The sequence below is a fragment of the Carettochelys insculpta genome, chromosome 2, assembly GCF_033958435.1.
Source record: "Carettochelys insculpta isolate YL-2023 chromosome 2, ASM3395843v1, whole genome shotgun sequence".
NCBI classification, from domain to species: Eukaryota; Metazoa; Chordata; order Testudines; family Carettochelyidae; genus Carettochelys; species Carettochelys insculpta.
The window spans coordinates 233,109,230-233,124,536 of record NC_134138.1 but is presented as its reverse complement, the minus strand read 5'-3'; the positions used below and the strand labels follow the sequence as shown (position 1 = coordinate 233,124,536).

The following is a 15,307-nucleotide window of genomic DNA, read 5'->3' as shown; positions in this document are numbered from 1 at the left end:
ATTACCCTCCCCACGGCATCCCTGGGGGGGCTCCCAGCCATGCACCCTTACCCCCAACACCCCTCCCTTCCACCACCCACTCCCAGACCCCCACCAATGAGGAGGGATGCAGAGTTGATGCATAAAAATAAACTTTTACTTAAAAAAAAATAGAACTTGTTCAGAAATAAACCATGGTCAAACAACTATTTACAAGTACCAATGTGTCTGACTATGTACAGTGGAGGGGGGCAGTAGGGGCACCTGAACTGGGAGGGGGACCTTAATCGAGGTAGGGGTGGAAGGCCACAAGCTGCATCAGCCGGGGGATCCCCTCCCACCCCGTGTGTAGACTCCCCCTCAGTGTTGGGTTGTGACTGGGAGCACAGGGAGGCGGGAGGGAGCTGTGGGGTCCAGCTTGGCAGGGGCATAGAGGGGCCCTCGGGGGGAATGGTGCCAGACATATCCATTGCCCACCGTAGGCCCTGGAGGAGGAGGAGGAGGACATGGGGCATGGGGTCAGGTGGCCCATGGGCGGTGGTGGGAGGGGGTGCACCAGCTGTGTGGGGGAGGGAAGCAGCAGGGTGCATGGGCAGGGTGGTCCGGGCCGGCCGGGCCTCCACCAGGTTTATCAGGTGGTCAGCCCAGGCCAGCCACTGGTTGGAGGTCCACACCCACTCCCAGTGCCACTTCTCCTCTCACTGCAGCCGCTGCTCAGCAGTGTCATTTTGCTACCGGAGGGTCACTGTGTACACCCATAGGCTGTCCTCCAGGCAGCAGTGCCTCCTCTGGATATAGGCATACTCTGCCAGTGGTGGGCTCCCATCTCTCAGGGCACCGCTCCAGGTTCCGCTGGCTTAGGTCCGCTGTGAGGATGCCTGGCTCTCAGATGGTGGTGCTGTGGGGAGAGAGGGTGAGTTCTTCATGCATCATGCACCCCAGGCCTTGCACCACACCCCCAGTAAGCAGCAGCCCCCAGCCTTGGGTTGTGGGATGGAACTGTCCCAGGTGCATGTAAGTCCAGATCCCCTGCATGGTGGGCCCTGCCAAGCAGGGGGCATGTGGTGTCATGGGGACCAGTCGGACTGCTGCCCTGCCCCCAGCCTAACAGATGGACCGTGGAGAGGTCCCTGTGTGGCCCAGGTGCAGCCATGCCCTCCGTGGCATCCCCCCCGCACTTGTGCAGCTCACACCACTATCCCCAGGGCAGGATGCTACGCATTGCCTGAGGTCGGGCCATTAGCCAGATTGCGGTCCCGCTCCCAGCCTTGGCAAGGGCTGGCTCCTCCCCCACCAATGGGACTCAGGGGGTTCTTAGGCTCCCTGTGCATGCCCCAGGGGCTGTCTGCTGGGTGTGGGTGGGATGCACTGCCAAATCCCCAGTGTGGATTTCCACTTGGGCCCCATGGCAGTTCCTGCGTCCCCCTTCCTGACTCCAGGGCTATGGTGAGAGTGCCCTGCCTGGACTCAGGGTCAGAGGGTGGGTCATGGACTGGCTCCAGCAGGGTTCCGGGGATGGGGTCCACCCCTTCCGTTGGGGGAGCCTCCTGCCTGGTGTCCATGGTGACACTGGTGGAGGCCCCGTCATACCTCCGAGGATATGGTCCAGTTCCCAGTGGTAAGGGCAGTTGACCATGCCTGTCCCTGACCTCCACCATGCATCCGGGGCATGCACATAGCCCTGGCGGAGTTCTTTCACCTTTGCCTGCACCTAATCTGCCAGAGCACCAGCAATGCAGGCGTAGCCTGGGGCATTGTGGTGCTTGGCATTCATGTCCAAATAGACTGGCTCTTTGGCCCAGAGTACCAGCAGGTCCTGGATCTTGGGACCAGACCAGGATGGGGCACACTTTCTGGTGCCCTGTGGTGCTTCATGGGCCTGGGAGAAGTCAGGAAGGTCTTGGGCAGCCTGAGCCATTTTTAATGGCAGCTGGGTGTGGCTGCCAGGGTGTGCGGCTGGCTGTGTGCAGCAGGGCTGCAGACACATCTCCAGCTTCCTGCCTGGGGCTTCTGGGGCTTCCTGCCCCCTTTAAGTGCAGCCAAAGGCTGCAGCCATAGAGCCAAGCCTGCAGTGGGGAGGGTGTCTCTCGGCTCCGGCCAGCCAGCGCCAGAGAGGACCTATTTGTTGACAGAAGGGACCTGGGAGCATCTATACGGCACTTTTGTCAACAGGGTTACTACAGTGCTGTACTGTCAACAGTATACTATCAACAGAGGCATCATACATCAATGGGCAAAGGTATAACACTGTCAGCGGCTGTGCCTGCTTCTGTCAGAAAACTCCCAACAGAGCACGTTTACCATGTGGACAGTCAGTTGAGTTTCGTTGACAAAACCCTGTCAAGTAGATGTTGCCTTTGAGAACCACTGGCCTAGATGATCTGGTTACCCACATTTCTCATTAGTTTAATTTAATTCATCTTTTCCTTTAGATTACTTAAAGTGCAGTGGAGCAGAGTGGTCATTCAAAGAGGAAGGTCATGTGCACATCCCTATTGTGGAGTATGGTGTTTTAAAATCTGAAATATGACTTATATTATGGTGTCTCCAACATTTGCTTCCATAACTCTCAACAGTTGTTGAGCATTGAATGATTGCTAGCTGTTTGCCTGTGACTGTAGGTCTAATGCTATCTGACACACCTGAATCATCTGGTCTTGTCCAAGTGAAACGAATCTCTTGTTTCACTTTTGTTTTTAAATAGGCATAAAAACAACAGCAGTAAGAAAAGGTGATGACTATGTCATAAATGGTGGCAAGATGTGGATTACTTCAGGATGTCAAGCTGACTGGATGTGCCTGCTGGCAAATTCCAGTGAAGGCCCTCCCCACCAAAATAAATCTCTCATATGCCTACCATTGAAACTGCCTGGTAAAAGCACTGAATTATTTTTCTTACAGGTTTCTTTTTATTCTGTATTAGAGTATACAATGTAAATTCTTTTGGAGACAATGTAATGTCCTTAAATCAATGTTACATTGTGAAGTAAAGTAACCAAGAGAAAATTCCCTTGGATGGAGTGCTTCCAAAAGGAATCTGGGGACCATTGTGGATCACAAACTAACTATGAGTCAACTGTGTAACACTACTGAAAGCAAACAAGTTAAAAAACATAATTTTGAGCTATATTAACATGATTATTGTAAGGAAGACATGAGAAATAATTCTTCCACTCTACTCCATGCTGATTAGGCCTCAACTGGAATATTGTGTCCCGTTCTGGGCACATTTCAGGAAGGATGAGAGAGAATTAGAAAAAGTCCAGAAATGAGCAATACAAATTATTAAACATCTAGAAAATATCACCTGTAAGCACAGCATGAAAAAATTGGTTTTTTTTAAGTCTTTTCTTGAGTTTTTTTTTAGAGAAGAGAAAACTTAGAGGGAACATAACAGTTTTCAAGTTCATAAAAGGTTTTTTTTTTTTTTTTTGTTCCCTTTACTTCTGAAGCAAGGACAAAAAATGATGGACTTAAACTGCAGCCAGGGCAGTTTAGATTGGAAATTGGGAAAAACTTCCGAACAGTCAGAGTGATTAATTGCCTAGGGAGGCTGTAGAATCTACATCACTGGAGATTTTTCAGTGCAGGCTCGACAAACACCTGTCTGTGAGTACAAGGTACTGGACTAGATGTCCTCATGAAGTCCCTTCCAGTTCTATGATTCTGTGTCACTGTGAAATATCAAATGATAGGTACTTAAGTGCATCCACAATTCAGTGAATCAATGGATAAACAGAAAGAGAAAAAGGAAGATATTGAATATATTGCGCATCAGCTTCTTATGCCAAAGCTACTGTTACTTAGGCTACATCTACATTTACCGGGGAAGATCAAACATTTAGGTTCAATCTTCCGGAGCGCCGTTTTGCGCATGCGTGAAATGGCACCTTCCAGGGTCAGTGCTGACCCCTTAACTCCTTGCAAACTGCAAGGATTAAGGAATGCTGACAGGAGGAGCACTCCCATCGACATTCTGCAGTGAGGACAGGGACCAATGTCGACACCTGCAAAATCAATTTTAGGTATGCAGTTGGTGTACCTAAAATTGCATAGCTGCGATTGACATTCCCAGTACATGTAGATGTAGCCTTAAGGGGTTTCTCTAGACAAAATTATTGTTTAAATAAGTCTATCAAACGTCTATTTTGGGAGTAAATTATAAGCTGTTATTGAAACAGATACATTAAGCAAATGACAAGGACAAAATTAATACCTCACAAAACATCATTAAAAGAGATTGAAGCAAAATTTTGAACAGTAACATAATACAGATTGAACCTCCTTAATCCAGAACACTCATCCAGCAATATCTGTAATCCGGCATGATTTAAGTTATCTGGACTGCCACTTGTCGTTGATGTAGCTGAGTTTCCCATGATCCCATAAAGTTTGTTTACAGCCACCAGTTCTGGCTCTTACTTTTCTGTGTTGTTGTTTAGCTGTAATTTGCTCCTAAATGTTTTCTAAGAGCTTCGTAAGCAGTGGAAGTGTTGGTAATGCTGCTAGACAATATTGACCTCCCATGATCTGGCAGATTCTCTCATTTGGCACTGGTCAGGTCGCAAGGGTGCCAGACTAGCAAGGTTCAACCTTTCATTCAGTGTTTTAATCTTGAAGAGGGTCCACAAGAGCTGTCCTGGATTCTGGCTCTCCCCACCCGTACCTCACTCCACCTGACAAAAATGGTGTGCAGCTACATCCATTCTTCAAAACATATTGGCTATGTCTACACTAGCCAAAAACTTCGAAATGGCCATGCAAATGGCCATTTCGAAGTTTACTAATGAAGTGCTGAAATACATATTCACTGCCTCATTAGCATGCGGGCGGCCGCGGAACTTCAAAATTGACACGGCTCCAAAGTAGGCGGGGTCCTTTTGAAAAGGAGCCCTGTCTGGATGAGCCGCGTCAATTTCGAAGTGCCACGGCTGCCCGCATGCTAATGAGGCACTGAATATGTATTTCAGCACTTCATTAGTAAACTTTGAAATGGCCATTTGCATGGCCATTTTGAAGTTTTTGGCTAGTGTAGACATGGCCATTGTGTGTTGTTTTATCTTCATAGATCATATGGAGCTTTGGCAGTAGAAACTGTAAAATTCTATGTTTACTTTTTCATCTTCCCAAAACACTGTTAAATTCTTTCCTTAGCAAGTGAAAATTATAGCACAGAATTTATACTTAATGTATATGATACTTATTAGAAAATTATCAGTATATTAATAGATAGATAAGTTACAAATGCTTCTTCTCCAAAAGAGCATTTAAAACACATATACATTTCCATGGGGTAAGTATTTAGTTTTACCAAGTAAATCATTTAAAGATGAAGTAGTTTTGAATCATAACTGAAGAAACATAGTGACTGAAACTATGTATGTTAGAATTTTAAATATATGGCCTCTTATGTAAGCACATTTTATTCATTGCTATATAACAATGTATAATGTTTCATTTAAGGTATATTCAGATATTGTATCATGCAATTTCAATAAAAATTATTTTTGTGGACTCTTTATACAAGCAGTAACACATAATAATGCAGGATTTTACATATATAATAATACATTTATGTAATACAGGATGGTAATGTATGTATTTGTTATATAAAGAATACACAAGAGACAGTGTTTGATTGATAGTGTGTAATTGCATAAATAAAGATTGTGTATTAATACCTAAGAATCATAAGATGCAAGCATTAAGGTAACACATTCAATTTTAATGTTACAATTTTAAAGCTTTGCTTACTTAACCATGCAGTTTTACTATTGCGTTACCATGATGTCTGTCATTTAATGTTACACAAGCTATTGCTTAATGCAGTAGTTGGAAGAGCACATTTCATCCTGATTTGACATGTTTGTTACGGAGATGGAATGCTGATAAAAGTATGGATTTGGACCCACCTCCTAAAAGTAAAGCTCATCCACTCTCCCTATTTGCCAGAAAAGGAGCAGTTCTCTTGTTGTTTAGTTTTTGGATCTCCTTGGCTGTGTATACGCTAACCCGCTTCTTTGAAGGGGGCATGGTAATCAGCCTGATTGGAGAATACTAACGAAATGCTGTGATAATATGCAGAACTTCATTAGGCTAATTCTCCCTGTGGCAACTTCGGAGTTGCAAACTTCAAAGCACTGGCATGCTGTGTAGCTGCAGACACTTCGAAGTACCCGTACAACTTCATAGTGCCCTCACTCCCCAAAATTTAGGGAGTTAGGGCACTTCAAAGTTGCACAGGTACTTCAGAGTGCCCGTGGCTCCATGGCATGCCGGCACTTTGAAGTTTGCAACTTCAAAGTTGCCATGGGGAGAATTAGCCTAATGAAGTGCTGCATATTCATCACAGCACTTCATTAGTGTTCTCCAATCAGGCTGATTACCATTCCCCCTTCGAAGAAGGGTGCTAGTGTAGACACAGCCCTTGTTGAACTGAGTGAATGATACAGCCTGTTGAAATACTTTAGTGGTAGAGAAGCTGCCATTTAAAATTAGATTGTGTAAGTCTTATGTATGTTGGGTGAAATTCACCACCTACGACGTGCACATCTGAAAGTGGCCCATCTGTGCAAGTATAAATTTCACACCTTGATGAGCACATGAGTAATCTCTCAAACTTCAGTGGGATCACCTTTATGCTTGTTTACCAATAAAAACAAAGGTTTCAATTCAGTCCAAACCACATTTTCCCCAGCATCTTTCATGAAAACAATTTAAGCATCAGAATAGTTGAATTAAGAGCAGTGTTCTCAGGAGGGTTCAGTAATGTGCAGTGTGTATTTAGATGCCACTACCTGATTCCAGAGGCAGAAATGCTCTTTTTCTTCCCTTATGTGAAAAGAAGGGGAAAAATAAAAACAAGTATTTCCTCTGTGCCTTGGACACCATTTGGGGATTAGTTTCAAGTGACTGAAATCTACCTGTAAAATGGTCACTGTTCGCTGTCAGAATAAAATGAGAAAATAGCTGGTGTTAGTTGCTGAATGTCTCCATTGCATTCCAGGGCTACATCTAAACAGGAACCCTACATCGAAGTAGCCTATTTCGATGTGGCGACATCGAAATAGGCTATTTCGATGAATAACGTCTACACGTCCTCCAGGGCTGGCAACGTCGAAGTTCAACATCAACGTTGCACAGCACCACATCGAAATAGGCCCTGCGAGGGAACGGCTACACGCCAAAGTAGCACGCATCGAAATAAGGGTGCCAGGCACAGCTGCAGACAGGGTCACAGGGCGGACTCAACAGCAAGCCGCTCCCTTAAAGGGCCCCTCCCAGGCACAGTTTCACTAAACAGTGCAAGATACACAGAGCCGACAACTAGTTGCAGACCCTGTGCATGCAGCATGGATCCCCCGCTGCAGCAGCAGCAGCCAGAAGCCCTGGTCTATGGGCTGCTGCACACGGTGACCATAGAGCCCCGCAAGGGCTGGAGAGAGAGCATCTCTCAACCCCCCAGCTGATGGCCGCCATGGAGGACCCCGCTATTTCGATGTTGAGGGACGCGGAGCGTCTACACGTTCCCTACTTCGACGTTGAACGTCGAAGTAGGGTGCTATTCCCATCCCCTCATGGGGTTAGCGACTTCAACGTCTCGCCGCCTAATGTCGATTTCAACTTCGAAATAGCGCCCAACACATGTAGCCGTGACAGGCGCTATTTCGAAGTTGGCGCCGCTACTTTGAAATAGCATGCACGTGTAGACACAGCTCATATGTGACTTCCATATCTGTGCAGTACAGCTTTTTATTTTAATTTCACTGGAGGGAGAGTCAGTTTTCAGCACATAAGTACACACTCCTGCAAGAAAAATGCTATCATTGCAACATAGTACACTGAAACTGGGCAAGCAAAATCTTGGAGATAATTTTGAATTTCAGAACTGCTCATATAATTGAAAGATAACTCAGAGGTTACAAAATACACGGATAAAATATTTGTATTCTTAAATATCCATTAGTGCTTTTATTGCAGTGCTATCACTCAAAAAGTTACATTAATTTCAGCATTTTACACAGTGTACAATAACATAAAAGCTAACCTGATACTGCTGGATTTCTAGACATCCATTAAAATAAATGCCATTTCTACTAGCAAATTATTCATTTTTTTGGATTATGAAAACTGATCTGTAGGATTATGAGAATTCTAATTTCCCATTTAAAGATAGTAATATTCTAACACATAGAATAGAAATGCTATGGTTAAATTTAAGACATTTCTGTGTTTTCTTAAACAGCATTTTATTGTAGCTTAAGCAAAGAAACTTTCAAATTTGCAGGCTTCAGTACAGAACTCTTTCTTTTGTTAAAACACTAGACACTTATTCCACATATCCTCCCCCACTGTTTTTATTTGTAGGTGTTCACATTGCTAAAAAGATAGACAAGATGGGCATGAGGTCATCAGACACAGCACAGATCTTTTTTGAAGATGTCAGAGTTCCCAGCAAATACCTCATTGGGGAGGAAGGAATGGGCTTTACGTACCAGATGTTGCAATTCCAGGAAGAGCGTTTGTGGGCAGTAGCGAACAGTAAGTCATCAGCCATACTTCTGGCAAGAGATAAGACTCACTCTTAAAAAATGACTAACAAAATTTACTTTTCTAGTCATGGTATGCAGCTCACTCTTGTAATTTATTTTTGTAAAATAGGTCATAGGCTAGACCTAGAGAACTTTCTATAACTGGAATAAAATGAAATGGAAAGAACATAACCTTTGGATAATACTAGTGAGGCACTTTGGCATTTTTGTTCTTTATCTTTTGGTTATCTGGTGTGGGGTTGGTTTGGAGATTGTTTTTGCTGGAACTTTCTGATGACAGCATGAGGAAAAATCAAAATGCAGTATCCTGTGGGGGCTGACAGTGGACTACAAAGATTATCATAATACACAGCAATAATTGCAAATATGGATTTACCATAAAGCTGCCTTCAGAAACTGCCTGTAATGGAGAAAATACCATTTTCTGATTTCTCTTAAGTGAATTTAGTGGCTATATATAGGTGCTCTTCTTCAATAGTTCTCCATCGCAAACCTTCTGTTTCATCTGGATACAGGGTGAGCAGTGGCATGGCAAATATCCCCATGTTGCTTTTACATTTGTGTCCCAACCTTGAAGTGGAGGAACTCTTCTTTGGGAGAGAAAGTGTGGCTTAATCTCTAGATCCACTTAGAGCTTGCTCCTGCTCCCTTTGGAGTCAATGGGAATTTTGCAGAATTTAAGACGAAGCAAATGAAGGGCTTTTTTGTTTGTTTAACTGCTTTTTATGTGGTGCCTCCTTTAAACTTTGTGGTGGTGGTCTTGTGCTGCAGATAGGCTGAAACTGGATTGTGACAGCAAGCATAAGTTAGTACTTTATTAGTGTATAAAGTACTACACAAGTGCCAAGTGTTGTTAATAATGAACTTAACTTGGACTACAAAATAGTAATCAAATGATATCAAATTTCAGTCATTGCTATTGCAGGACAGATTCAAACCCATGTCCCTTCAGCAACATCCTGAACCATTCACTCTTTGACAATAGGGGGTACATACCTGTCGGTCCACTCCCACGGTCTGGAGATCCCCGGGGGGCGGAGGCCCGGCTGCTGCTCCAGGATGGCAGGAGGAGGATCTGCAGCCCGGATTCTGCAGAGGAGGAGCCCCCCTCCTCCTCCTCCTGCCGCGATGTCCCGGGGGTGGGCTCCGGGGGGGGGGGGGGGCCCGGGGTGCGGGGCTTACCTCCGGGGCAGACTCCGGCTGCAGGGCCTGCTGGGGCTCGTCGGCCGAAGTATCAAGGGTGGCCGGAGGGGAGGAGGTGTGCCGGGGGCCCAGGATGTCCCTGAGCTCCCTGTAAAAGGGGCAAGTGACGGGGGCGGCCCCAGATCGGCTGGCCGCATCCCGGGCCCGGGAGTAACCCTGCCGCAGCTCCTTCACCTTACTCCTGACGTGATCAGGAGTGCGGGCAGGGTGACCCCGGGCAGTCAAGCCGTCGGCCAGCCGAGCGAACACATCCGCGTTCCGCCTCTTGCTCCCCATTACCTGGAGCACCTCGTCGCTCCAGAGCCCCAGCAGGTCCCGCAGCTTGGCCTCCGTCCAGGAGGGGCCCCGCTGCCTCTTGCCAGCCTGGCTGCCCGCCTGGCTGGGCTGGCTGCCCTGACTCCCCTTGGGGGGGGTCCCCTGGGGGGGCTGCCAGGCAGCCATCGCAGGTGGGGTGGCTGGTTTGGATGGCTGAGGAACGTGCAGGTTGGCCGCGTGTCTGGGCTGCCGCCTGCACGTTCCCTCAGCTTCCTGCACAGGAAGAGAGGGGAGGGGACCTTTAAGGGGCCGCTCCATGCGGCCACCATTGAGCTGAGGGGCTGGAGAGTGCGTCTCTCAACCCCTCAGCTGATGGCCGCCATGGAGGACCTCGCAATTTCGACGTTGCGGGATGCGCAACGACTACACGGTCCCTACTTCGACGTTGAACGTCTAAGTAGGGCGCTATTCCTATCCCCTCATGGGGTTAACGACTTCAACGTCTTGCTGCTTAACGTCGAAGTTAACTTCGAAATAGCGCCCGACGCGTGTAGCCGTGATGGGCGCTATTTCGAAGTTAGTGCCGCTACTTCGAAGTAGCGTGCACGTGTAGACACGGCTCAAGTGTGTCAAAAAGACAAGATATTATCAGTTATCAGGATTTTCCAGATCTGAGGAAGTGGGTCTGTCACACAAAAGCTCATCACTTAATAAAGAATATTGTTAGCCTTTAAGGTGCTACAGGACTGCTTTTTGTTTTGTGAAGATGCAGACTAACCCAATACCTCTCTGAGACAGAACAAAAAAGCAGTCGAGTAGCACTTTAAAGACTAACAAAATAATTTATTAGGTAAGCTTTCATGGGACAAACCCACTTCTTCAGACCATAGCCATACCAGAACAGACTCAATATTTGAGGCACAGAGAACCAAAAAGAGTATTGAAAGTTGACAAATCAGAAAAAAATTATCAAGGCGAGGAAATCAGAGAGCAGAGGGGTGGGGTGGGGTGAGTCAAGAATTAGATTAAGCCAAGTATACCAAAGAGCCCCGATAATGTCCCAGAAAATTTGCATCCCAGTTCAAACCACATTTTACTGTGTCGAATTTGAATATGAAAGAGAGTTCAGCAGCTTCTCTTTCTAAAGCAGACTGGAAATTCTTCAGAATTTTCCTCAGAATTCAGAAATTTTCAGAGGTCAAGTAGGCTGTGTACCATTCCTGAAATATCAAAGGTGGGGAAATTGCCTTTGCAATGCATAAGTTGAGATCTCTGTTATAGATTAATTTAAATGGGTCAAATATGCAAATGGCAATTCCATTTCCAATGTCTTTATAGTCTTGTGGCAGAATTCTTTGGTAGAAGAATGTCTACTTTTAAATCTATTATTGAATGTTCAGGGAGGTTAAAATGTTACCCAAAAGATTTATGGTATTCCAATTCCTGGTGTCAGATTTATATCCATTTATTCTTTGGCACAGGGACTGTCTGGTTTGTCCAATATACATGGCAGAGGAGTATTTCTGGCACATGATGGCATATATCACATTATTGGATGCGCAGATGTACAAGCCCCTACTGGTGTGGCTGATGCGGTTAAGTCCGGAGATGGTGTCACTAGTATAGATATTTTGGAGCATAAGCATGCATCTGATGAAGCAGGTCTTTGCCCACGAAAGCGTATGCTCCAAAATATCTTAGTCTATAAAGTGTTATAGGACTTCTTGTTCCCGAAGATACAGACTAACACAGCTACTTCTCTGATACTAGTATAGATATGTGGACAGAGCTGGCAACGGGGTTTGCTGCAGGTATAGGTTCCTGGATCAGTGTTTCTGTGGTACAGTGTGTGGCTGCTAGTGAGTATTTTCTTGGGGTTGTGTATCTCTCTGTCACCTAAGGCCTGTGAGAGTGAGGGATCATGTTCCAGTATAGGCTGTAGCATTTTAGTGATGCACTGGAAGGGTTTAAGCTGAGGGCTATTGGTGATGATAAGTGGTGTTTTGTTGTTTTCCTTGGTGGTAGTGAACACATATTTCAAAGGAATATTTAAGTTGAAGTTGCCTGTCTGGCCTCTGTTCAGTCTATGACTGCGTGTAGCAAAGTTATGAAATGAGGCTCCTAGGATTATCATTTGAAAGTGGTGTGAAGATTTCCGTCAATAATGCAGACTGGGAGGTCAAACATAGAATCTTTACTGTCCACTTATTTGCTTTCAGGTTCAGTTCTTGATTTTTTTTTCTCTCCTCTCCTTCCATTTTGATCAGCAGAAACTGCCGGCTAGTTTTGGCCTTGCTTCTAAACGTCTGCTTTCAGATTGTTCCAATACTATGAGATGTTGTGTTTTATCAATTCTTGGTGGCTGAATGCACATACTATGGTTGCAGTTAGCCTGCTCACATTCTGGGGAACACACACACCCTCAAATCCAGAGTAACACTGTAGATTTCTTACACCATCTTTTGAGGCTACAGGCCTCTAAGGACTAATGGTCTCATTGACTCTAGTAATTCTTATGTTCCTATATATAGTTCAGAATTCTTGGTTCCTTTAGGTTGTCCTAACATGTGCACAAGGTTATATGAATGTGATAGGTGACCATCCATGAGACAGAAGCAAAGGAGTATCCTTGAAAGTGATGCAGAAGAGGATGGAGAGTCCATGAAGGGATGCATTAAAAACTGGTGACGAGGCAAGGAAGCTAAGTTTGGCAGCTGTGCTATGTGGATGGTCTAGACGGAGTGAGGTGGATGAAGAGAAGAATGTTACAGTAATTGAGATGGGAGAGTACTGAAGATGGACAAGGGTACAGGCTGTAGGAATGGAAAAAATTGATGTTCTTAGTATTCCAGATTATACATACATATATTCTAAAGCCCTTCTTCAAGACATATGGGAATGACCAATATCTGTAGGGAATTGAAACTATAAATACTAAATGAGCCCTGTAGAATAGTTTATTTTTAAATAACTAATGTGTTCATTGTACTTATTTTAAACAAGCTGGGAGAAGAAAAGAATCTTCCTTTTAACAATCCTCATACGCACACATACATAACTCTTGAATAAAAACAATTGCTGTTCTGCACTTTAATTCCTCTAGTCCTGGCACCAATGGAAAATGTGATACAAGAAACTATTGACTATACTCGCCAACGGAAAATATACAACCAGCCCATACTACACAACCAAACAGTTCACTTTCGCCTAGCAGAACTAGCAACTGAGGTGGAACTTCTCCATTCTCTGCTCTACCAGACTGTTGGTAAGATTTCCACATTTGGTTCCAGGAATATTTTCTTAATATCAAAAAGCTGTCATGATTGGAAAAAATGTGGGGGCTGTGATTGAGATTATATTATATCCAGTGATTTATTATAAAACATGTGCTCTTATTTTAGCTCTCTATCTAAAAGGCAATGATGTGACCAAATTTGCTTCCATGGCTAAACTAAAGGCAGGTCGTCTAGCCCGTGAGCTGACTGATAGTTGCCTCCAGTTCTGGGGAGGAATGGGATTTACCAATGAAGTGCTAGTGAGCAGACTTTACAGGTGAGCCGTTGTGTGGGAATGTGAAAGGTTTTTACTTTGCTTTAAGTAACTTAGATCAAATATATGGAGTATTAAAAACTCTCTGAATGCTTGCTCTTTCCAATTTTGCTGCAGTTTAAATAATCTGGAACAGACCCTCAGTTGATGTAAATAATGAATGGGTCACAGATCTGATCATTTGATTGTATCCTGCAGTGAGGATCTGCAAGCACAAAGGTTCACTGGCTCCAGCGTGTCTCTGCCCAGATGAAAAGAAACACTTTCACAGAATTACAGCATTAAGTCATAATTGTGTGGTTTTATCTATGACAGGCTGGTCTAAAACTCAAGTGAAGTGAGTTGCCACTGGTGACCCCATATCCTTCTATAGTTCTCCATTAGCCCTATCTGTCTCTCAGGAAGTAGATCCAAAGAGGAAGACACCTTATTGTCAGGACTTTTCTCTGTTAGCAAAGGGGAGCCTGTCCAAGATCTTAGGTGCTCCTGACATAGTTACAGAACCAAAGTAAAAATGAAAGAGCAGCAAAACTTGAGCACTTCACAAAACATAAAAATGAACTTAGGTGTCTACCTTTAGGCAGCTGTTTTTCAAACACAACCCTCCGCACAGATTCGACAACCTTTCCCTTGGTCTACCTTTCGCTGGTCTTGCTTCAAGAGCATCTCCAGGATATGTAGAGAAATGAAGTTCTTCCTCCCCTCCCACAAAACAGAGGGAAAAGCAATACTGACTATAGAAAATGAGCAAAATTATAAGGAGAGTATTTTCTATGAGGTGCCAATATCCTTTCAGTGGAATGCTGGCTCCAATGCTCTGTATTCTTTTGGAGGAAGATTGTAGCGTATATGCCACATGAAGTTATTTCTGTATGAATTGTTATGTAAACAAAACATCGATCTTAAAGTCTCCTAATTATAGCTTTCCACTTCCTTATCAACCCTCACAATAAGGCTGTGTCTGCACAGGCACAAATCTTTGAAATAGCCATATTTTGAAGATGACTAATGAGGTGCTGAATTGAATATTCAGTGCCTCATTAGCATTAGGACGCTTCCGGCTGCGGCACTTCGAAAGTGATCGGGATAAGGGGATTTCGAAAGATGCGGGGTCCTTTCGAAAAGGAGCCCCATGTAGCTGCGCCGAGCCGCGCGCTTTTGAAGCGCCGTGGCCTGAAGCATCCTAATGCTAATGAGGCGCTGACTATTCAAGTCAGCGCCTCATTAGTAATCTTAGAAACACGGCTATTTGAAGATTTGTGCCTGTGTAGACACAGCCTAAGATGCCTAAAATAGTGTTGACAGAATCAGGGTTACGTCTGTCAAGATATTAATAAATATACCATTTCTGTGTAATGTGGCAATAGGAAAACTGAAAAAATTGAAGTCATGAAGTTTACTCCTTTATAACCTGTGACTTTGTTTCTAGAAATAAAGCTCTTGAAGTTCTCTTACTAAAAATTACAGTAGAGCAAGGAATAGAAATTGTCAACAGTTCCATTGCTAATCTCTTAAACCAGTGCTACACAGGAAGATGTTGTGTGAAAACGTCTAATTTAAAACTGCTGCTGTCCCTTTGCTAGAAAGGCTGTAGCTTTGGAGAGGCCAGGCTGATGTGGGCTGGCTGAAAGAGAGAGCTCGGATGTGTTGACCATGACCACAGAGTAGCCATGTGGCCATTTCCTCAGCTGGGAGCAGCGTAAGTGCTTCATTACCCAGAGCATCTTTCGGAAGGCTTCCTGACCTTTTCAGGTCATGCAGCTGTTGGC

The 15,307-nt window shown here is 44.7% G+C and overlaps 1 protein-coding gene across 5 annotated transcripts in view; it reads left to right on the top strand.

Moving 5' to 3' along the window:
• The window catches only part of LOC142007992 (putative acyl-CoA dehydrogenase 6), a 201,183-nt gene that overhangs the window by 146,353 nt on the left and 39,523 nt on the right, over positions 1-15,307 (top strand). For 2 of the 5 annotated variants that reach the window (XM_074984727.1, XM_074984726.1), the window contains 3 exons: positions 8,347-8,520; positions 13,093-13,254; positions 13,391-13,541. The exons of 1 other annotated variant lie outside the window; for it this stretch is intronic. In XM_074984727.1, coding sequence (XP_074840828.1) covers positions 8,347-8,520; positions 13,093-13,254; positions 13,391-13,541 — 487 coding nt within the window. Of the gene's footprint in view, positions 1-2,683; positions 2,852-3,431; positions 3,643-8,346; positions 8,521-13,092; positions 13,255-13,390; positions 13,542-15,307 lie in introns of those variants that run through there. 2 more of the 5 variants (XM_074984725.1, XM_074984728.1) reach the window with 2 other exon arrangements.